The sequence below is a fragment of the Rana temporaria genome, chromosome 1, assembly GCF_905171775.1.
Source record: "Rana temporaria chromosome 1, aRanTem1.1, whole genome shotgun sequence".
In the NCBI taxonomy this organism is placed as follows: domain Eukaryota; kingdom Metazoa; phylum Chordata; class Amphibia; order Anura; family Ranidae; genus Rana; species Rana temporaria.
The window spans coordinates 369,709,995-369,734,485 of record NC_053489.1 but is presented as its reverse complement, the minus strand read 5'-3'; the positions used below and the strand labels follow the sequence as shown (position 1 = coordinate 369,734,485).

The 24,491-nt window shown below is 45.3% G+C and overlaps 1 protein-coding gene across 18 annotated transcripts in view; it reads left to right on the top strand.

The window, feature by feature from the left end:
• The window catches only part of PTPRS (protein tyrosine phosphatase receptor type S), a 565,376-nt gene that overhangs the window by 64,072 nt on the left and 476,813 nt on the right, over positions 1-24,491 (top strand). For all 18 annotated transcript variants that reach the window (XM_040322493.1, XM_040322436.1, XM_040322492.1 and 15 more), the window contains exon 2: positions 6,431-6,569. In XM_040322493.1, the coding sequence (XP_040178427.1) occupies positions 6,494-6,569 (76 nt within the window). In that variant the 5' untranslated portion in view covers positions 6,431-6,493. The remainder of the gene's footprint in view (positions 1-6,430; positions 6,570-24,491) is intronic.

Here is a 24,491-nt window from a genome sequence, read left to right as displayed (position 1 = left end):
CAGTCTAGATAGACTTTCCCTGCTTAAATACAGCGTTTCGCTGCCATTTTGGCAGCACCGGCGCCATCTTTTAGGTGGTTTTCAGTTACATTGTGCAGTCTCCTCCTGTGATGGTGAGTCCTCTGGATAACCCCCGGTCAGCGCAGCAAGAGGGTGGGTTTTCAGTCTAGCTTGAATAGGGCCCTGGGAGCTTCTGAAATGGAGTCAGTATCTGGTTCTTCCCCAAACATGCCTGAGGTGGCAGATGGTGCTTCTGCACCTGGGATTCCCACAGACACTTGTTGGCAGTCCTGGAAACTTCCAGGGTGGGAGCGGAGTGTGGATGTAAGGGGGGTAAAATGTGCCCCTCCCCCCGCTATCCCCTGGGGAATGCTCTGTATCAGATCAGGACCTGGCTGCGGCTCAGGTCCCCGGTTCTGTTTTATCTGGAGCCGTGGACCAGGTACTTGTGAGGGTGACCCCTCACTTGGGTCGGTGCATAACAAGGCACTTGATGGTGCGCGTATCAATGCTGTAAGGGACTCCCTTAAGCTGGTTAGTGCAGCTGGGCTTCTGCTGAGGGCTCAGTCTTTTTTGGGTCACGCAAATCAGACCGCTCTGTGCAGGTTTTTCCTTATGTGCCCTTCTTTGATAATTTCATAGATGCGGAATGGGAAAAGTCGCAGAAGGCTTTTGTAGTCCCTCACCGCCTGGTGGTTCGGTACCCCTTTGAGGAGAGCCTATTCAAGAGGTGGGCTTCTCCTCCGGTGGTGGAACCTCCGGTTGCCAGGGTGAATAAGGTATCCACTCTCCCTATTGCGGGAACCCCTGCTTGTATGGATCTGACTGATAGGAGATCCGAAGCACTGACCCGTTCCATGTTTACCATGCTGGGGTCTGCCTTGCGGCCTATTGTGGCCACTACTCTGGGGTCTCAGTCACTCACTGAGTGAGCATTTTGCATCAGAATGTAAAGGAGCACCGACTCTCTCCCGAGCCCCCGTTTTACTTATCTGACCCTTCGAAAGTCCCATGCTCGCCCCCGTCATCCTCCTCGTTTCGGAGCCTGCCCGTTGATTGGCTACACTGGATGGATTGAAAGCAGCGCAGCCATAGGCTCGCGCTGCTGTCAATCACATCTCATGACGCGGTGCACCGGGGGCGGGGCCGAGTGATACAGTGAGCGGCAATAGCCACCGGCTGTATCACTAGAGCGCGCCCGCAGGAACTCAACACCATGCAAGCTCGCTCGCATTAAGGTGTTCAGTTATTGCGGGGAGGAGCCGAGACAACCGACGAGGGACCCCAGAAGACCAGGTTCAGGGACACTCTGTGCAAAACTAGTTTCTCAGTGGAGGAAAGTATATGTTTGTTATTTAAAATAAAAATAACTTTACAACACCTTTAACTACTTGCGGAATGCCTGCCGTTGTTATATATCGGCTGTTTGACATTGAATACCGTTGTTATGGCAGCATATAGCTGCCATAACCCCGGTATCTTTTCAAACAGCGGGCGGTCCACTTTCATATAATAGTGGTGTTTGCGGCGGATTCGCTGCAAATTCACTTTTATCAGCGGCGGGAGAGGTGCCTCTGCTTACTGGCGCCGTCGGTAGCGCCGGAGACGCTCCCCTCATTTTATTTTTTTTATTTTTTGCTTTTAGGTGGAAATATGAGATCTGATGTTTTTTTGATCTCAGATCTCGCATTAGAGGTCCTGTCGTGCTTTTTTTCTATTACAAGGGATGTTTACATAATGAACAGTGTCATGTTCTCCCCACAGACATTGCTCACTAAACCCAAACACATATAGGGAAGTGGCTCTAATGCCATTTCTCCTGCAGCAGTCCCCTTAACTACCTGCACCTAGTTCAGGCAAACATCATTACTGACACATGCAGCAAATTTAGGTAGTTCGTGCACTTGGGAATATGGATTCACACAGACGCGTTTCGATCAGTGCTTCGAGATCTTAATGACTTGAATAGTGTATATAAGAATAACAAATAAAGGTGGACACTTGTCCTTGACCAATAAGAATAACGGGATTATTGTGTAATGGTTATATAACATGTTTGTCTAAAAATTAGGTCATCATACTGGGAAGAATACATGTGTTTTTTTTTTTTAATTGGCCCCACTGACCAAGATATTATATCATTTTAATTATGTGTTTTCCCAGAACTGTTAATTTTCCAATATGTCCTATCGTTTCCCAGAAATTTTTATTTATTTCCTATGCTGTTGTGCAACAATCCTCTGGACCTAATCTTAACTAAAGGTTACACAGAAAATACAAATGATAATATTTAAGATGCAGTAAATGGGGGAAAAAAATGTGGTAAAATAACGCTTGTGAAAGTGCAGTACACTAAAAATTTTGCGTTAAATACCGAATTCGGTATTTGTTTGATTTAGCAGTAATTACTGCATTGTTTAGTGCTGTAATTTACCGCATTGAGCTGGTTGCTAAGGAGCGGTTCGGGAAGCCAGCCGCCGATTTATTTACATCGAGGGACACTGTTTTATTTTTTAATAAAGGAATTGTCTCCTGTGTTATTACTTTTTTGCATTTTTTTTGATGAATGGGTATACTCATTCACATGGGGGGGGTGGGGGTGGGTGAGGCCCTTGTCCCTATTAACATGGGGACAAGGTGCTGTGGAGTGGGGGTGCAAAGCCCATCCCAGAGCACCCTCCCCCATGTTGAGGGCATGTGGCCTGATATGGGGGGGGGGTATTTTTATTTTGATGTTCCCGATAAAATCCATAACAGACCTGAAGGGCCTGGTATAGACTGGGGGGGGACCCCACGCAAAAAAAATTTCATCGGTTTTATGGGTTGACATTTTTTTTACATTCAGTTTCTCAGTGGGAAACCCACTGACAGATGATGAGTTATTCGTTGTCAAGAACGCAGTGGCCAGCTTCCAGGTCCCCCAGACCCCCACGCTGTTTTTTGCCAAATATCGCATGTGATACCGCCAGCAGAACTCTGTTGGTAAATATTGCATGTTTTTTTTTTTTTTTTTACTCTCTGGTCCTTTTGTGAATTAGACTTAGACCCCATTCACACTAAGGCCGCCCGTGTGTTGGCACTATAGCTCTGCTCGTTTTAGCAGCTCTTTAGCACAGTTTAAACAGCGCTTTTCGGCAGCTAGCAGGGTGCTTTTAACCCCCGCTATTGGCCGTAGAAGGGATTAAAAGCGCCTGTGTTGTGGCGCTTCTGAAGCGCTTTTCAGTCGCTTTGGAAGCTGCCCATTCATTTCAATTGGCAGAGCGTTTTGAGAGCTCTCAAAGATGCAAGCGGACCGCCCCAGTGTGAAAGCACTAAGGCTTCCGCATTCGGGTGGCATAGGGGACAATTTTCAGTCGCTTTATAGGTGCTATTTCTAGCGCTAAAATGCCAGAAAACTGCCTCCAGTGTGAAAGGGTTCTTAAAGCGGAATTCCGCCAAAGTTTTTTATTTTTTAAAGTCAGAAGCTACAAATACTGCAGATGCTGACTTTTAAAATATGGGCACTTACCTGTCCAGGGCGCCCGTGATGTCCTTACCCGAAGCCCATGTGTTTCTCGGCTCTTGGGTGAAGGCACCGCCATCTTCGGTAAGGGAATCGGGGAGTGAAGCCTGATAAGTTTTCCTGACACCAAAAGTTAAAAAGCTAAAAGCCTCAGCTCTGTTCCTGCATGCTTTTTGAAAGTGAAGGGGGTGTCCCGTCCCTTCAATTGGCTCTCAAAGCCCCTGTACAGTGTGTGACTGCAGCTCCTCGCCCCCCCTGCTGTCTGTGTCTGATTTTTACAAGGATGTATAGGACATATGGCTGCAAAAAAACAGGTACAACTTTTGTAGGAGGTTTAATTTCATTTCTGTGTATCACCCGAGCTCACTGGTACCCGCTGTCTTCTGGAACCTGTGTGTCTCCCGAAGACAGCGGGGGGGACAAGGGAGGGGCTTGACATGGCATAGATAGCCGCAGTACAGGCTATCTATGCCCAGAAGTGGAAGAAAATACCTGGATTACACAGATATCTGCTCCCCCCCCCCCCCCGAAAGGTGCCAAATGTGACACCGGAGGGGGGGAGGAATCCGAAAAGCTGAAGTTCAATTTTATGGCGGAACTCCGCTTTAAGAGCTTTCTAAACAATAATTACTGGTACATTATTCATTTTGGGGAAAATACCGAATAGTCGTTATATATATATATATATATATTATAAGTGAAAAAAGGAATAGGTACAGCGCAAAAACTAATAGTGATTGATAGTGATACCCACGCTGTGAACTGAGGTATATGTATAAAACACAAACAATATATATATATATATATATATATATATATATATATATGTATAAAGGATTACATATATAAATAAAAAATATCCAATGAAGTAAAAAAGGAAAAGTTCATAATAAAAACATGAATAAGTGCAGTCCATACACATATAGTGGTGAATGGTGTGGGAAATCCAAAAAGTGAATACGAAATCCAATGTGAATCGCCAATGTAATATTCAAGATGTGACATCCAAAATAATCCAAACGATCTATCCACCAAAACAAAACACCCAAGTGATGAGGTATTGTAGTCTGCTTACCGAAGTTACTGACCACTACAGCGGTCAATATGGGCACAGGATTATTTTTATAGTCTCCCAACGAGACTGAGAAGTGTCCGGTTCCTAGATCCTAGGTAGTACCATCAAACTGTCTGCCATCTTGCCCGACATTCGTCTGCCCTCGAACCACACCACGGATGCTGTCATCTAAACGCCTTATTTTCAACCGGATTTTGCTTACAACATCATCAATGTTTGACAAAGACTGTTCAGTTGGAAACAGAGTGTTAATATATTCAACAGCATTAAAGTCTGCACGATCCAAGGGGTCCAGACCTGGGAAAACCAGAACCAGAACCTTCGGTTAAAAAAAAGCAAACTTACTTTAAAATTTAACCGATGGATTGCTAACCGATAGGTCAAAACCGATCGTTAGTATGCAAAACCATCGGTTAAAAACCTGCGCATGCTCAGAATCAAGTTGACGCATGCTTGGAAGCATTGAACTTCGTTTTTTTCAGCACGTCGTTGTGTTTTACGTCACTGTGTTCTGACACGATTGTTTTTTTAACTGATGGTGTGTTTGCACGATGGACCATCAGTCAGCCTCATCGGTAACCCTAGGACAACTGTCCTTCAGACCGTTTTCATCAGATGGACTGATCGTGTGTACGAGGCTTAAGAAGGAAACCTGTTAGCGTCTGCAAAAGTCTTGAGACTAAGGTGGAAGTTAACCTTCCAGTAGGACAACAACCCTAAACATACAGCCAGAGCTACAATAGAATGGTTTAAATCAAAGTATATTCATGTGTTAGAATGGTCTAGTCAAAGTCCAGACCTAAATCCAATTGAGAATCTGTGGCAAGATTTGAAAATTGCTGTTCACGCATGCTCTCCATCCAATCTGACAGAGCTTGAGCTATTTTGCAAAGAAGAATAGGCAAAAATGTCACTTACTCTCTAGATGTGCAAAGCTGTTAGGCCGGGTACTAACGAGCAAACATGTACTATGAAACCGTTTTCACCGTACATGTCTGCCAGAGGGCTTCTGCACGATGGCTGTACTAACCATCGTACAGAAGTCCGCGCGTAAACAATACGCGGGGCGTGTCCGCGTCGTCGCCGCGACAATGACGCGAAGATGACGCGGCGACGTGGGCGGGCCTGCCATTTAAAGGCTTCCACGCATGCGTCAAAGTCATTCGATGCATGCAAGGGACGGCGGGCGCTCGGACATGTACGGTAGGTCTGTACTGACGACCGTACATGTCTGAGCGGGCAGGATTCCAGCGGACGGTTTTAAAACACGTCCAGGAATATTTGTCTGCTGGGAAAAGGCCCGGCGGGCAAATGTTTGCTGGAATTCGGCCCGCTCGCGCCTACACACGACCGAACATATATGCTGAAACTGGTCCGCGGACCAGTTTCAGCATACATGTTTGGTCGTGTGTACGGGGCCTTAGAGACATACCCAAAAAGAATTGCAGCTGAAATTGCAGTGAAAGGTGGTTCTACAAAGTACTGACTCAGGGGGGCTGATACAGATGCACACCACACATTTTCACATATTTATTTGTAAAAAAAAATGAAAACCATTAATAATTTTTCCTTCGACTTCAAAATTATGTGCCACTTTTTGGTTGTTTATCATATAAAATCCAAATAACATGCATTTACATTTGTGGTTGTAGCATGACAAAATGTGGAAAGTTTCAAGGGGTATGAATACTTTTTCAAGGCACTGCATGGGACCAGAAAGCTAGTTTGAGTAGTGTGGGTAATGTGTGTAAATCACATAATTGGCTGTAAATAATTAAAAATGTTTTTACAAGTTATAGCTTACACTTTGTAGTTAAATAACAATCTCTGTTTTGTACTTTTTTTCCCCACAGATGCTGCTGCCAGTTTGAGCCCAGGCTATAGTAGTTGCACTGATACAGGGAGTCACAAGCTGGATGACCATGAGCAGTCCTGGTGTGGTGCTATTTGTGTGTTTTTTTAGCCATGTTCTGTCTGGACTCAGGGCAGATGGTAAGTAAATGAAAAGAGATGGCAAAAGGGCATTAAAGCTATTCCCCATTAAATCCTAGTAACTGTTCACACTGCAGGTGGGCTGCACTTTGAAAAGTTATGCATGCTAGATCTTTGATGTAGTTTTTCAAAAGTGCACAAAAAAAGGCACCATCAAAAAAAAGGACATCAATTTTGTTTTTTTGTGTGCGATGTTGTACCCAAACAAAATTTATGTCCTTTTTTCCTCACAAATTAGAGCTTTCTTTTGGTGGTATTTGATCACCTCTGCGGTTTTAATTTTTTGCGCTATAAACAAAAAAAGAGCGACAATTTTGAAAAAAAAGCAATATGTTTTACTTTTTGCTATAATAAATATCCCCCAAAAAAATAAAAAAAATTCTTCATCAGTTTAGGTCAATATGTATTTTTGGTAAAAATTAGCATCAAGCGTATATTGATTGGTTTGCGCAAAAGTTATAGGATCTACAAAATAGGTGATAGATTTATAGCATTTTTAATTTAATTTAATTTCTTTTAGTAATGTCGGCGATCTGCAATTTTTAGCAGGACTGCAACATTGCGGTGGACAGTGACATTTATACAGCGTTCAGAGCTAAAAATAGCGACCTGCCACAGTATGACGGCGGCTGTTCGGCATGACAGTGCTTACCAATGAGGGGCTCTTTTCCTGTCCCCAGAAGTAAAAAATAGGATTTTTTAATACAGCTTACCTGTAAAATCCTTTTCTTGGAAATACATCACAGGACACAGAGCCTTAATTACTTAATGAGTTATGTAGTCACCACAGGTGATTGGACACTGGCAAACCCAATTAGAATTGAGTTTATCCCCTATATAACCCCTCCCAAATGGAGAGTACCTCAGTTTTGTAGCAAAGCAATAAGTGTCCCACGTTTTACTCCAAAGAGGGGCGGGAGCTCTGTGTCCCGTGATGTATTCCCAAGAAAAGGATTTTACAGGTAAGCTGTGTTAAAGAATCCTATTTTCTTGCTCATACATCTTGGGAAACGGAGCCTTAATTACTTAATGGGATGTCCCATAGCAATGCTTAAATTGAGGGGAGGGAGACACAGATCAGAAATAAGATGGCCATTGGGCCAGAGGATCTATATTGCTGCCTGCAGTACAGTACGCCCGAAGGCGGCATCCTCGTTCCCTCTCACATCTACCTAGTAGAACTTTGTAAATGTATGGACCGAAGACCAAGTAGCAGCCTTACAGATCTGAGCAATGGAGGCCTGGTGATGCACTGCCCATGAAGCACCAACAGCTCTTTTCGAGTGCGCTTTCACCTGAAAAGGAGGACTCTTCTTTTCTAAACCATAGGCCTGAATATTGACTTGTCGAATCCAACATGCAATAGTAGATTTCGACGCTGCCTTGCCCTTCCTTGGGCCCTGTGGCAGAATAAACAGACAATCAGTTTGTATCTGAGCCGTAGCTTGCAGATAAACTTTTACTGCTCTTACAACATCTAGAGAGTGTAGACTCTTTTCCTCCGCCGACTGCGGATCTGGAAAAAAGACGTTAGGACTATATCTTGATTCAGATGAAGTCCTGAAACCACATTTGGGTAAAAAAGTCGGGTGAGGACGCAGCACCACCTGTCATCATGAATAATCATATACGGTTCTTTACATGAAAGAGCCGCCAATTGCGATACCCTCCTTGCTGAGGATATGACTACGAGAAAAAAACAGTTTCTTTGTTAAAAGACTTAAAGAAGCATGGTGTAATGGTTCAAAAGGTAGTTTCTGTAAAACAGACAATACCAAATTCAAATCCCATGGGCACACGGGATACTTAACCGGCGGATTTAAGCGAAGTGCTCCCTGAACAAAGGCCCGGACTAGGGAATGAGAGGCAAGCAGTCTTTGAATGAATACCGACAAGGCCGAGATTTGGCCCTTAATAGTGCTCAAGGCCAACTTCATATTTAAGCCCAACTGAAGAAAGGCAAGAATCCTATTAATGACATACTTCCTAGGATGCCATCTTCTGGGTTCACACCAGGAAACATATGCCTTCCAGATTCTGTAGTAGATGAGCCTGGAGGCCGGCTTCCTAGCAATAACTAGAGTGAATAGGACTGGGTCTGAAAGCCCATGTTTCCCTTAGAATGTGGGTCTCAAGAGCCAAATCGTCAAATTTAGACTTTGTAAGGCAGGATGGAATATTGGACCCTGCGATAGTAAATCCGAGCGTAGTGGGAGAACTCAATGTCTTCCTTCTGCCATCTTTACAATTTCTGCGTACCAGGGTCTCCTGGGCCAAGCCGGGGCGACCAAAATCACCGGCTTTCCTTCCCTCTTGACTCTGAAGGAATCGTGGGAGAAGTGGAACTGGAGGGAACACATAAATCAGAGAATATCGATCCCACAAAATTGTCAGGGCATTCGACCCTTGGGCAAAAGGATCTATTGTCCTTGACACAATGTTGTCCAGTTTTGTGTTGAACCTGGAAGCCAACAGGTCCACATCTGGGGTACCCCATTTCTGACATATGATTTTAAATAAGTCGGGGTGTAGAGACCATTCTCCTGGACTAAGTTGCTGGCGGTTTAAAAAATCCGCCTGCCAATTTTCTACAACTGGAATGAAGACCGCAGACATGCAAGGAATAAGCCCCCTTGGTGATTGATATAGGCCACAGCTGTAGCATTGTCAGACTGTATCCGAACAGGACAACCCTGTAAGACCAGACTCTGATGCTGCGTACACACGATCATTTTTCGGCATGAAAAAAACAAAGTTTTAAAAAAAATTCATTTAAAATTACTGTGTGTGGGCTTCACATAATTTTTTGGGTTCTGAAAACCGGACAGAATTCTGCCCTGTAACGGCCTTAAGTGAAACTGGGCGTAATGGACAGCCTCCAATGAGGCTACCATCTTTCCCAATAATTTCATGCATAGACGGAATTGAAGGCCTTCTTTTTGCCTCCTATGGTTTTTGCCTTTGGCTTGGAAAGTAACATTTTGCTTTGGGATGTGTCTATAATCATGCCCAAATATTCCAGCCTTTTCTGAGGCTGTAAATAGGATTTTTCCAGATTGAAGACGCAGCCTAGGTACTCTAAATACTCCACTGTGCTGTGCACATTGTGGCCCAAGCGTGCAGCGGACTGATCTATGAGCAACAGATCATCCAGATAGGGTGTTACTGCTATGCCCCATGCCCTCAGCCTTGCCAAGGCCGGGGAAAGTATTTTCGTGAATACTCGAGGTGCCGTAGCCAGACCGGAAGGAAGGGCCACAAGATGAAAGTGGGGATGATCCACCACAAACCTTAGAAATCTTTGGTGAGTGGGGAATATTGGCACATGTAGATATGCATCTCTGATGTCTATTGATGCCAGGAATTCTCCCCCCTGGAGTGTGGAGACAACTGAATGGACAGACTCCATGCGAAGGGGGCGGATGTTCAGAAACTGATTCAGGCTTTTCAGATCTAGAATAGGTCTGATGTCCCCGTTTTGGTTTTGGAACCGTGAAAAGGTTTGAGTAAAACCCTGATCCCTGATCTTCTGGGGCTAACTCTATGATTACCCCTTGAGACAAGAGGCGTTGCAAGGCCAAAACCAAAGGCCTTCTTTTTTCCGGATCTTTTGCAATTCTTGATCTCAGAAAATGGGGTGGCGGAAGTTCTCTGAATTCCAGCTTGTAGCCTGAGGACACCGTGGAGATGACCCACTTGTCCTGAACTTCTTCCCGCCAATTGCAAATTGCACCAGCCTTCCCCCCACTCGGGTGAGCGGCGGCGTCCCTTCATAGCAATGTTTTGGGGTTCTGCTTTGAAGAATTTGTACCCCAAGTCCCTTTCTGCCCTTGGGCTTGGCTCTGGGCCTTTCCCCTAGTGTAAGACTGGGGAGGCCGTCACCACTGCCTGGAGAATGAGGTTCCAGGGGCTGGGGAAATCTTTTGGATGTATTTATCCAAATCATCCCCAAACAGGCATCCTCCACCCAATGTTTCAACCAAAGGGACCTGCGCATGTGAACCAGCAGGAGATTTAAGTGGGATGCTTGCTGAACAGAGTCCATAATCACATCAATCGTAAAACATAGGGCCTTAGGAAGGTCCTCATGAACCTCAGTCTCCTCTGTAGGTTAACTATCTGCTTCATCTTATCCTTAAGGAACTGACATATGCCAATCGCTGCAACTGCAGGTTGTACTACAGCACCGGCCATAGAGGAGGAGGCTTTCAATAAAGATTCCAGCTTTTTATCAGTTTATCCAGCAAGGGATGAACTGGAAAGAAGCATGCAGCCTGTGGGGATTTCCAAGATCCCAAAGAGGAAACAGAGGGCCTAGAAGCTTCAACAAGAGGCAATTTGTAAGTGGCACACACCATCTCTGCATAATATTGCACCTGCATCTTTAGTGACTGAGAGGTAGAAGGAATTAAGTCCTCAGACTGCACCTGATCCTCATCTCCAGAAAGGGATTTTTTACCCTCAGAATGCTAATCTGATGAGAGAGCCAGAGCAGATGAAGGGGATCTGCCACTTTTTAAGGAGGTTGTGATTATAGTAGCAATCCTTCCTTCTAAGCCATCCAAAGCAACTTTTAAAGCGTCCTCAGTGACGTATACAGGAGCTGCCATAGGAGAAGCTGCAAAACCAGACAGGGGCACATGATCATCCTGAGGCTGCTACCAGACTGACAGAGGGGATGGTAAACTGCAGGCAAGCTCAGAATCCTTAGCCATAAGCGGGAATTACCTAGTGCCTTTTTAACTAGCCCTTGTACCTCTTCTGGGGAACATAGTCCTCTTTTTCCAGATAGGTATCTGCCCAAGCACATGATTCTCTATGTAAATAGGATATGAGGGTAAGCACCTTAATCCTGTGATTGGGGAAGGTGCAAGGGCGAAGTTCAAACATTAATTTACATGCATTAATTAATTCTCTGTAGGTCTTTCGTTACCAGTAAAAGGTGCTGGTGGATTGACCTTAGGTTCAGGGGGAAAACGAGGCACATTTGGATTTTGCGCAACTAAATCTTGAAGTGTTTGATTCTCCAACCGCAGAGTTTGTACAGCTTGAGCAAGTGCGTCTACCTTTTGAATAAGGGCGACCACATGGTTGGCAAGTTCCGCTGGGTTCATTTTAAGATTCTATTATTCTGTCACAAACTCCGGTGAACGGGAGTGAACCACAACTGCAGTTAGGGAAAGAATTCAATGCACCTCCCTATGTTATGTGAGATCTCAGTACTAGGCCCCAGGCGTTACTCCAATCAGAGAACAGGAGTTTGGGGGGGTCACTACATCATCTCTCTCACATGTAGGAATGCGCTGAGCTTCTAAGGGCGGAGGTATTACAACATGCGTCCAACCCCTAGCGTTAAAAGATTACAATGCACAAGAAGATTCCAATGCACTGCTGTATGTAAGTGATTATCAGTATCGGACCCCAGGCGTCACTCCAATCAAAGAACAGGAGTTTGGGGGTTCTCTACATCATATCACCTTAACATAAAGAAATGCATTAGGCCACTAAGGGAGCAGGTATGAAATACCTTCAACCCTTAGCATAGAAAAGTTAAAGCGAACATGTTCAGTACAGTGGGGATCGAAAGTTTGGGCACCCCAGGTAAAAATTTGTATTTAATGTCTATAACGAAGCCAAGGAAAGATGGAAAAATCTCCAAAAGGCATTAAATTACAGATTAGACATTCTTATAATATGTCAAAAAAAGTTAGATTTTATTTCCATCATTTACACTTTCAAAATTACAGAAAACAAAAAAATTGCGTCTGCAAAAGTTTGGGCACCCTGCAGAATTTATAGCATGCACTGCCCCCTTTGCAAAGCTGAGACCTGCCAGTGTCATGGATTGTTCTCAATCATCGTCTGGGAAGACCAGGTGATGTCAATCTTAAAGGTTTTAAATGCCCAGACTCATCTGACCTTGCCCCAACAATCAGCACCATGGGTTCTTCTAAGCAGTTATCTAGAAAACTGAAACTGAAAATAGTTGACGCTCACAAAGCTAGAGAAGGCTATAAGAAGATAGCAAAGCGTTTTCAGATGTCAATATCCTCTGTTCGGAATGTAATTAAGAAATGGCAGTCATCAGGAACAGTGGAAGTTAAAGCAAGATCTGGAAGATCAAGACAAATATCAGACAGAACAGCTCGCAGGATTGTGAGAAAAGCAATTCAAAACCCACGCTTGACTGCACGATCCCTCCAGAAAGATCTGGCAGACACTGGAGTTGTGGGACACTATTCCATTATAAATAGATACTTGTAAAAATACGGTCTTCATGGAAGAGTCATCAGAAGAAAACCTCTTCTACGTCCTCACCACAAAAATCAGCGTTTGAACTTTGCAAATGAACATATAGACAAGCCTAAAGCATTTTGGAAACAAGTTCTGTGGACTGATGAGGTTAAAATATAACTTTTTGGCCGGAATGAGCAAAGGTACGTTTGGAGAAGAAAGGGCACAGAATTTAATGAAAAGAACCTCTGTCCAACTGTTAAGCATGGGGGTGGATCAATCATGCTTTGGGGTTGTATTGCAGCCAGTGGCACAGGGAACATTTCACGAGTAGAAGGAAAAATGGATTCAATAAAATTTCAGCAAATTTTGGATGGTAACTTGATGCCATGTGTGAAAACGCTGAAGTTAAAGAGAGGATGGCTTCTACAAATGGATAATGATTCTAAACACACCTCAAAATCCACGGGGGATTACATCAAGAGACGTAAACTGAAGGTTTTGCCATGGCCTTCACAATCTCCTGACCTCAACATAATTGAAAATCTATGGATAGACCTTAAAAGAGCAGTGCGTGACAGACAGCCCAGAAATCTCAAAGAACTGGAAGACTTTTGTAAGGAAGAATGGGCAAAGATACCTCAAACAAGAATTGAAAGACTCTTGGCTGGCTACAAAAAGCGTTTATGTGCTGTGATACTTGCCAAAGGGGGCAGTACAAGATATTAACTCTGCAGGGTGCCCAAACTTTGGCAGTACAAGATATTAACTCTGCAGGGTGCCCAAACTTTTGCAGACGCCATTTTTTTGGTTTTCTGTAATTTTGAAAGTGTGATTGATGGAACTAAAATCTAACTTTTTTTGACATATTATAAGAATGTCTAATCTGTAATTTGATGCCCTTTGGAGATTTTTCCATCTTTCCTTGGCTTTGTTATGCACATTTATACACATTTTTACCTGGGGTGCCCAAACTTTCAATCCCCACTGTAACTTCGGGCATGGGCCTATAAACAAGTAACAACTTATGTCAAGCATGTAGTAATTAAGCAAGGTGTAGGCAACTGATAGTTGCGTAAGAGAGGCAAATATAGCTCAGGTAATTTGAGAGTGTATGTCCCTTTAAGATACTCCACAGCCAAGAACACAATAGACTATCTTAAGCAGTATGTTAGTAAGCCAGAGTTTAATACGGCAATTTCAAGTGAAACAATGGCTACTTATTCATTTGCAGAGGACAAGTCTTGTTGTAGTTTAGCAGCATTGGGATTCCGTAGTGTAGGGATTCAAGAAGGAAGATTTCTTTAGGTTATCCCTAGTAGTGCCAGTACAAATGGCAGCGTGGATCCAGTTAGGTGATTAGCATAAATGTAGCAGGGATCTAGCCTGGCATGCTCTTCAGCTTTAGGGACAGATAGTACCTGTAGCTTGGTAGCCAAGCCGGATACGGCCGACAATAATAGAACAGTGTGCAGTCTGCGGGGAGATGACATCATTGCGCGGTCGCCGTATGTTTTCCAGCGTGGAATGCATTACGGCGACGAAGAGCGCCTGTTACACGGCCCGAGGTATGGGGCCTCCGCAGAAGACCATGAAAATAGCTTTTTCTTCTTAGCACGTGTTTCAACGTGACCAACCACCTTAGACACTGGTGAAAAAAATTAGGTACTCTCCATTTGGGAGGGGTTATCTAGGGGATGAACTCAATTCTAATTGGGTTTGCCAGTGTCCAATCACATGTAGCGACTACAAAACCCATTACGTAATTAAGGCCTGTGGTATTTGAGCAAGAAAGAGACTCTTATTGGACAGCAATGTCACATAACCACACTTGACAAATTAACTCTGGCTATTGCTAGCATTATGCTGCTACAAACTGGAACACCAGCTGACATGAGCAGTGGAAGATTGTCAACACAGAAAGTTATTTAGAAATCATCTTGAATTTTATAGTATAAAGTTTAAATTATCCTTTCAGTGTTTTAACAGGATTTGTATTGTATAAGGCAGATGGCGTAGTGTGAATTTAGTGCTCACTGCCTCCAAAAGAAAAGTCCCTCTTCATTAAAACCCAACTTTTGGCACAGTAAAAAAAAAAAAAATCCCACTACAAAGGTTATTTTCATCTGCACTTGGATTTTGGCTTTAAGGTGCAGGAAAACTGCTGAATCTTTACCTTATTGGGTCATTTGTTTGTTGAGCTGTTGTATCGTCTCCCCAATGTACTGGAGTGTTTGCATTCCTCACTACACTACATTGCATTTACCAAGTTACTACACTTGTGTTTGGATGTTGGGTCTTTTGGATGTGCAAGCTTCTGTCTCAGTGTACTCCTGGGCTTGATAGACACGTGCGAGTGTCTGTGAGTTTTTCCAACACTCAGCTACATATGCGATGAATCTATTGCTCTGTGTGTTCTGTTTTGTCCCTCTAGTCTTGTGTTTTTGCTTGACTTTGTTGATGTTTTAATGAGACGTGTCATTGTAACCGCAAACTTTCAAAGCACTCCTGAGATGTCTGTGATCTTTGTCTTTAGACTCTGTTTGTTATCACCATCTCCCTCAGCCAGATGAGTTCCAATAACCCTATAAAATGTTTAATATATGGGGTCATCTGAAAACTTCTTGTATACTGTGCTGGTATATTCCTACAACTGTGCTTTTCAATATAACTGTGCACTTCACACAACACTGTGCTCCACCACATGCTCCACGACTTGCTATATAGGGGGCCACTCACCAGATTCTGTTGGCCCTCTCAGCCTTATCACTTTAAATCAGCAACATGGGTAGAGTATACTCTGCATGCAACCTTTTCTCCTCTCTCTCATCCAGTTTGGAAAATATCCCCAGCAAAGAAAAACAATTGTCCAATGATCGTGCAATACGTTTATTAAAATGTAATCTTAAATCAGTACAGCCAAATTCACTTACATTGCTATGTGCCTAGGCCAGCACCAGCCTATTAATCTTGTATTTGCCCTGCCGTTCTCTCCAGAGAATCGGCCTGCGTTCCACCTAAGTTAAATGTGACGTGAGCGAAGAAGTAACAACCGCAACCAGAACCTCAATGCATTTCACTGGAAAAAAGGCCTCACCAGGAAGTTCCCCTTCCTGAGCACTTCCTAATGACACCTTTCTGGTGGCATGTTGTGTGTTGTTACATCATCTTGCAACTCCCAGCAGCAAGTAAGGCCCCATTCACACCTAGGCATTTTTACGCCTGAAGCGCACTGCTCACAAACGCCAGAGGGGAGAATTAACATTATTCCCTATGGTGACTGTTCACACCTGAACGCCCAAACGCCTGTCGCGCGAAGCTCAAACAAGTCCCGGACCTTTTTTTGTTGCGCGTATCGTGCGGTTTGGGCGTATTTGAGCGTTTTTTTCTCCCATAGAAAGTAATGGGAAACGCGCGAATTGAGCGTAACAGGCGTTTGCTACGGGCGTTTCGTCGCTTTAATAAATAGAACTTGTCGCCCATGCAGAAGATTAAAAAAATCTACCAACATAGCAACAAGTGATGAAAAGATGATCATTTTTCCTATTGGCTAAAATAAAAAACGCCGAAGTACAAAAACGTCGCACGACGCTGTATGCAAACGCGCAAATACGCGCGACAAAACGCCAGAAAAAAACGCCCAAAAAAACGACCGAACGACCGACGCTCAGGTGTGAATGCAGCCTAAAGGGATACAAGCTGATCATGGAAGCATGGGTCTGCTTACATGCTTGTTGTCAATTTGAGACAAGAACCCAGGAGTAACGGCAGAATCACCAGTTTTTTTAAAGAGAGACTAACTGCATAAAAGTCAAATGTGAATAGGAGCCCTAAAGCTCCACCTGCTGCCTAAAATTAGGAATACAAAATATTCACATATAAAGTTTTTTTAATTGGAAAAAAAAAACATATTTTTTTTAGTCCTGACCATATGTAAATAAAGAAAATGTTACAAAACTTCTATATATCCATACATTACATTTCCTTTAAAAGCTTGTAGCTTAATTCCCCCCATTGGCCAGAGCTTTTAGGTTCCTTCCACACGGGACTGATCCACTTGCAGCGGTCCGCCAGCTCAGTGGGAGATATCTCTGCTGAGTTGGCGGATGACCGTTCCCTCTCTGCTCACTGAGCGGGGAGGGGCATATCCAGCGCCGCTGTCTCCTAATGGAGTGATCAGACGAAAAAGGACAGCATGTCCGTTTTCATCAGATCTCACCCGATCCCATCCGCCATGGACGGATGGTGACGTATCTCCATCCGTCTGATTTTAGCGGATCGGATGTCAGCGTAAATGTCACTGCTGACATCCGACGCTCCATAGAGATGTATGGAGCGGGCGTTCAGGTCCGCCAAAAAAACTGACAGGCGGACCCGAACAGAGAAACTTTAGGGTGTGGATGCAGCACCAACATCCGTTTTGATTCCCTCTCAGCCTAACGCTGATTCAAGAATAAGCTGAAAGCCTATATGAAGACTTTGAAGAACAAACATTGTAAAGAATCAGAAGATGCATCTTTTAACCTCCCTGGCGGTATGATTCTGTCTGGAATTACGTACTCAGGGCCAGATTCACAGCTGAAATACGCCGGGGTATCTACTGATACGCCAGCGTATTTTCAAATTTGCTGCGTCGTATCTTTAGTTTGAATCCTCAAACCAAGATACGACGGCTTCTGGCTTCGATCCGACAGGCGTACGGCTTCGTACGCCTTCGGATCGTAGGTGTAATACTTCGGCACCCGCTGGGTGGAGTTCGCGTCGTTTTCCGCGTCGGGTATGCGATCCACGAAGGTACACGCGTTCGTCGCATTCTCTTACGTCGACGCTAGTCGGCTTTTCCCGGCGTAGTTACAGGCGGCTATTTCATGGCTTATATTTAGACTTGCCATGTTAAAGTATGGCCGTCGTTCCCGCGTCAAATTTTTAATTATTATTTTTTTTGCGTAAGTCGTCTGTGAATAGGAAAGGACGTAACGCACGTCGCCGTTCAAAAAATTACGTCGGTACGACGTCATTTCGCGCAAAGCACGGCAGGAAATTTCAAAACGGAGCATGCGCAGTACGTTCGGCGCGGGAACGCGCCTAATTTAAATGATACACGCCCCATTTGAATTAGGCGGGCTTGCGCCGGACGGATTTACGCTACGCCGCAGTTTACTGGCAAGTGGCTTTGTGAATCAAGCACTTGTCCGTAAAACTTGCAGGGGTGTAACGTAAATGTGATACGTTACGCCGCTGCGGATTTACGCAATTCTACCTGAATCTGGCCCCAAAAGCGGTACAATTATTTTGCAAGGAAATTTGGCGTTTTATACTGTAGGCCTGCAATTCTTAGGAATAACTCATTTAAATCTGACCAAACAAGAGTCTAGTAGGCATCCCGGGTATGAATTTTTTTTAAAAACAAAATTATAAATTATATTATAATAAATAATTATAACAAATAATAATATAATTATAATAAAAATTATTCAATAATGTAATCAACTCAAAATCACTGAAATATGCTCAGTTGCAGAATTGTCGCTGTCATTACTTTTATTTTTTTATGACGAATTTCCCCACAAAACGCTATCGCACAGTTCTGCAAGTGATTATAATTTATTATCGCTGTTTTCTAGCTGCTCTAAAACCATTTTTGACATAAAGGGACACTTTTGGTTGCTATGGACAATCTACAGTTTGCAATCAGAAAGAACATTTTTTATTATATAAAAGAACATGTAGGGCACTGGGCAGACCACTAGGGACAAGGGGGGTGTGTATTTTTTACATACAGTACTGTAATCCTTAAGATTACAGTATACTGTAGGTAATGTGTTTGTTTACTTTTTTGAATTTGGCGCCCTTCTCCGCCCCCGTGTGTCGTAACGTCGCAGGGAACAGAGATCGGCGGCACACGGGGACACTATGAATCGAGCGAGGTCCCACTCGCTCACACAGCGGGGATGCATCGCAGGATCCAGGGACAAGGTAAATAACTTGTCTGTGGATGCTGCGAAAGGTAAGCCGCGCCGCTGCACGCTCTGCACATCTACCCCGAGCGTGACCCGGGGATACCGATCCTAGCATAGAAAAACAACCCAGAGTCACGCTTGGGGATACCGCTAAGGGGGTTAATGCCAGCCATGGCTGGTTTCATAGTTTCAAGGCTAGAGCCAAACTTCACAGCGTAAAAGAAAGTGGTGAGGCAGTGAGTTCAGAAACCGTTGCTGCCCGGGAATTTCCTGCAACGCTTCGAAAAATTATTGATGAAAGCACTTTACTTGAGCGGGGTTTATTGTAGACAGGACTGTACTGCAAAATGGATGCTAGACCGAAGTTACATCAGTAAGGTGGAAAAGTTGGTGCCAGGCTTTAAAGCATCAAAAGTAGACATGTGCAATTTGTTTAGTTCCAAATTTGTTTTATAACGAATTTTGACAAATTAGTTAATTCCGAAATTTCCATATTTTTGAATTTACGAAATTTCGTAAATTAGAAAATTCGAACCTTTCGGGAAATTCTAATGCGTACACACGTTAATTTTTCGGCATGAAAAAAACGTTGTTTTAAAAAAATGTAATTTAAAATGATCGTGTGTGGGCTTCACATCATTTTTTGGCTTCTGAAAAATGACAAATTTTTTTTTCGAGCATGCTGCATTTTTTTTTTTTTGCAAATTCAAAACATTTATTTTAATTAAGGATTTAACAATCAGAAGAAAAAAGTACATTTATTTAGCAATTGTAATTTAATTCAGTATGTGCTCCTTAGATAAGATCCCCAAGCAAATATATCTTTCCAAGTTAAATAAATAAAAATAACTGTAATGTACTTGTAAATGTTTTTTTTTTTTTAAATATGAAGTTTTTATTAAGCCCAACCTGGGCGAAGAGAAAATCAATACAAACATGTAAAAGGGAAACATACAAAAGGCAATAGGCAGGAGGGGGGGGTGGGGACACATCATCAACAGAACCACAATGGGGGGGGGGGGGGCACGGCAGGGTCCTGCGCCTTCACCACATAGAGACGCATTGCATGGCAAATCAACAAACATCACAGATCATGTCCCCATTGGGCCGCGTAAACCCGCCTTTCCAGTGAAATGGGATGCATGATTTTGCGACGTTCAATAAGTGGCATATGAGCGATTTTTTTTACCTCTTAGGTGATATTTTGTTGGCGTGTAGAAGGCAGAATGCCGGGTCATCCGGTATATTGTAGTCAGTAAATTTCTGAATCGTACGCCTGACTGTAGACCAGAAATGTGACAGTCTGGGGCACGACCAAAACATATGCAGCAGCGTACCCCTGTCCCCTTGGCATCTCCAGCATAATGCTGAGGAGTTTGGATAGTAAGTATGTAAGGCATGTGGGGTTAGGTACCACCTAGTCAGGAGCTTATAGTTGGTCTCCTGCACCTTCGCACATATGGAGGTCTTCAGGGCAAATAAAATAATACGCTGGGACTCGCCTGGGGTAAATGTGCGATTCAGGTCTCTCTCCCACTTAGTCAAATAGGTCAGGTGCGCGTTGTCCGTCGGGGAGGTCAGGAGGTTGTACATGGTGGATAGTGTCCTCGGGAGCGCACCCCCTTCTGAGCACTAAGCCTCGAAGGTGGTAAGTGATTTGGCGAACCCCTGCGGGTTAGGCAGGGACACCAGAAAGTGTCTCAGTTGAACCGCCGTCCAAAACGGCAGTTGAAAGGTTCCCCTTTCATCTTGCAGCTCCTCCAAAGAGGGCCAATGGTCATTCACCAGAAAATGTCTGACTTGCGTACGGCCCAGGCTTTCCAAAAAGCTCCTGACCTGGGGGTCAAGACCTGGTGGGAATTTGGGGTTCCCTATGATCGGGTATAGGGGGGAGCTAGATGTGGATAGAGCCTGTTTGGAGAGTGTCAGTGCCCCCACTCGGAGTGTCGTCCCTATCAACGGGTGTCTTTTAACGGCAGTCGGGAGGTGCTCGTAACACCACACGGCTCCCTGCAAGGGTATTTGTGTTTGCGACTGTTCAAGGTGCGTCCACAGTTTCAGGTCAAAGTGACGGCACCAGTCTATTAACCTTCCCAAGTGCATCGCCTGGTAGTATTTCTTTACGTCCGGGACCGCCAGGCCGCCACTACCCTTCGCCAGGGATAGGAGGGCTCGGGCCAACCTTGGTTTCTTGTTAGCCCAAATAAATTTGGTGAACTGGCTGTGTACTTGTTTAAAGAACCCAGCTGAGATGGGGATTGGGAGTGCCTGTATTAAATAAATAAATTTGGGTAGGATGCACATTTTAATGAGGTTGCATCGGCCGAACCAGGAGTGGAGGCCTTTGTGCCAGGACTCGAGCAGGGACCTGGTCTCAGCCAATAAAGGGGGGAAATTTAGCATAAAGGTATGTTGGAGGTCAGCCGGAACCCAGGTGCCCAGATATTTCAGGGCAGTCTCCGTCCATTTGAAATTAAAGTTGGACTTCAGCAATCGCCGGATAGTCTGCGACAGCCCACTCCCATGGCCTCCGACTTACTATAGTTGATTTTAAGGTTGGATAGGTTCCCATATGAGTCAAATTCGCGGATGAGATTGGGGAGCGAGATTGCCGGGTTTGTGAGGAAGAAGAGCATGTCATCCGCATAGATTTACAAAGAAATGGCTCTAGTGATAAGGCGAAAAGGAGGGGTGACAGCGGGCAGCCCTGCCTAGTGCCATTCTTGATTGGGAAGGGGTCAGACAGGATTCCATTCACCTTAACCTGTGCAGTAGGGGCCAAGTATATTTGAGCTATCCACCTGATCATGGTTTCTCCAAGACCCACGTGTCTTAGGACTGAAAACATGTAGTCCCAGTTAACCCGGTCAAACGCCTTCTCAGCGTCTGTGTTGAGAAAGACTGAGGGAGTGTGAGACTGGTTAGCTACATGTATTAGGTTTAGAACCTTAATTGTGCTATCTCTAGCTTCTCTAGTGGGGATGAAGCCCACCTGATCCAGGCGGACTAACTCTTGTAAATGACTAGCTAGTCGGGTTGCCAAAATCTTGGTAAACAGCTTGAGATCTGTGTTTAGGAGGGAGATCGGCCTGTAGCTGCTGCATATTGAGGGGTCTTTGTCGTCTTTAAGGATGACCGTGATGTGTGCCCTCAAAGTGTCACCCGGGAAGGCCGCCGTGGACCCCAACTTGTTGTAAAAGGACACCATGTGGGGGCTCAAAGTCGGGAGGAGTGTCTTATAGTACTGTAAGGAGAGGCCATCCGGTCCCGGCACCTTTTTCGGTTTAGTGAATGCCAGAGCTAGAGCCAATTCCTCTGGCGTGATCGGGGCGTCTAATTCAGCCATCGTCTCTGGAGTCAGTGAGGGAATCTGGGCGGAAGATAGATAGGTCTCAATCAGGGGCTGCGTTCTGGGGGGGCCGGAATACTATACAATTTTGCATAGTACTCCCTGAAGGTATTGGCTATTTGCCGGGGTAAACTGACCTTTACATCAGTCGCTGTCTTAATGTGGGGGACGAAGGTCTGCACTCTGAGGTCTTTAACTGCCCTCGCCAGAATCCGCCCACACTTATTCCCTGACTCGTATGATACAAGGCGGCATTTCTGAACAGCCGCCTTGGCCCTGTAGCTTAGAAGTTCGTTAATCTGGGCCCGAATGGAGGTCAGTTCCGCCTCCACTAGGGGGTCAGGGGCACCCTTATGCCGCGAGTCCAGGACCTGGAGTTTTGCTAGGAGTGTTTTTAGCTGTTCCCCTTTTTCTCTCTTGATGCAAGCGCCGTGTTTTATAAAGATACCCCTAAAACCGCCTTGTGCGCCTCCCACACCGCCCCCGGAGTACAGTCAACTGCCGTGTTGGTCTGAAAGTAAAATTCCAGTTCTCTGAGTACCTCCCCCATGACTTCCGGGTTCTGTAGCAGGCTTTCGTTTAGCCTCCAGAAGCGGGTCCTATATAGGTGGCTGTCTGAGAGCTTGTAAGTCAGCGTAATAGGGGCATGGTCCGACCAGGTCCGAAGCCCCACAGCGGTGTCCCGCACAGCGTGTAATTGGCTATGTGGAATAAGGAAATAGTCTATCCTCGTGTACAGTTTATGTGGGGGGGAGTAAAATGTGTAATCCCGCTCGCCTGGGTGTTGAAGCCGCCAAACGTCTATCAATTGCGCAGCGTGTAGGTCTCTGGAAATTTGTTTGCGGGCTTTCGTTGACATAGAGGACGCTCCCAAGGACGTGTCCACGCCAGGGGATAGCGGGGCGTTAAAGTCTCCTCCTAGTATGAGTTGACCCTCCTGAAACCGAGAGAGTCCGGCGTATAAATGCGTCTTGGCCCTCGTTCAGAGCGTAAATGGTTGCGAATGTTAGTTGTATGTCCCCCGCCAAACCTTTAATGAACGTGTAGCGTCCCTCTGAGTCTATCAGCGTATCCTGAAGGGACCATTGTATTCTGTTGGACAGAACAATCGGGGTGCCCCTGGATTTAGTTTTATTGGTGGAATGGTAAGCTAAGGGAAAAAATTAGTTTTTGAGGACCGGGAGTCGGTCTTCCTTAAAATGGGTTTCTTGGATGAAGGCTACATCTACCCGTGCCTTCCTCAAATCATTCATCAGCATGCGCCGCTTTTCCGGCGTGTTAAGGCCCTTTGCGTTAATAAAGTAAACCGTGAGACCGTCCATCCCCAGACCGAAGGGGGGGGGGGACAAGGCCCGGAGGTTAAGGAAGGAGGGGGGTTCAAGCAAGGAGAAAACTAAAAGCAGTTCCCCTGTTGGGGCTATATGGCCGACTCCTTACCTGGAGAGGCCCAACGTGTGTTAAACTAGTATAGAGAAAAAAAAAAGGGGGGGAGAGAGAATAAAATAAACAAGGGGGGAGGAGGGGGAGTAAGGAATAGGGGGCGAAACACAAAATGGGGGGGGGGGGGTGAAAAACTAAAAGCAGGCCTTACGCGCGCTTAGCACAACTCCGCCAAGGTGGCCGAGAAAGGTGCCGTCCTATGTGGGGGCGTAACTGGAAACGGCCCTAAGGAGGTGCTCCCGACCCATCCCGTCCCGCAGCGGCCAATGCGGCCGCAGAAATCCCGCCGACAGCACCCATCCCCCCGAATCGGGGGGAAGACACCGAGCACCCCGCCGGGGGGCGGGGGACAGACGCGTCCGAGTCCACATCCGCGGCCCGCCACCCCCCAGCTCCCCAGGGGCCGATGCGCCAACAGCCGGCCACGGGACGTCCGCCGGCTCATGGTAAACCCGAGTACCGCCCCCCACAGGCCCCAGAAAACCATGCACAAAGCCTATATGCGCAGAGCTATACATACCTACATACACATATACAGAATGCATGCATTAAGTCAATCATTGATTAGCATGCAGGTCACAATACAGTCTCCAAATCCCCCAGGTTGCCCCCGTCTCCATAGCAAGAAGACGGCAGCAAAGTCCCACTCAGATCCCGGTGGTGTCTTTCGTTTGTAGGACCGGCCAGCGGGGGGGTCATGAACCAGTTCTGCTGCGACGTCGCTCGGTGGCCCCCCCAGCCAGAGGCCTCCAGCGGGTAGCAGTCTCCCCCAGCACCCAGCCCCAAGAGAGCCCCCAAAGGGGGGTGGGGGGGGGGTCATGAACTGCAAAGCTCCAGTGGGGGGGGGGGATAATCAGCATGCTGCATTTTTTAACGACGTTTTAAACTATGTCGTTTTTCGGGTTGTAAAAAATTATCGTGTGTGGGCTAAAACGACGT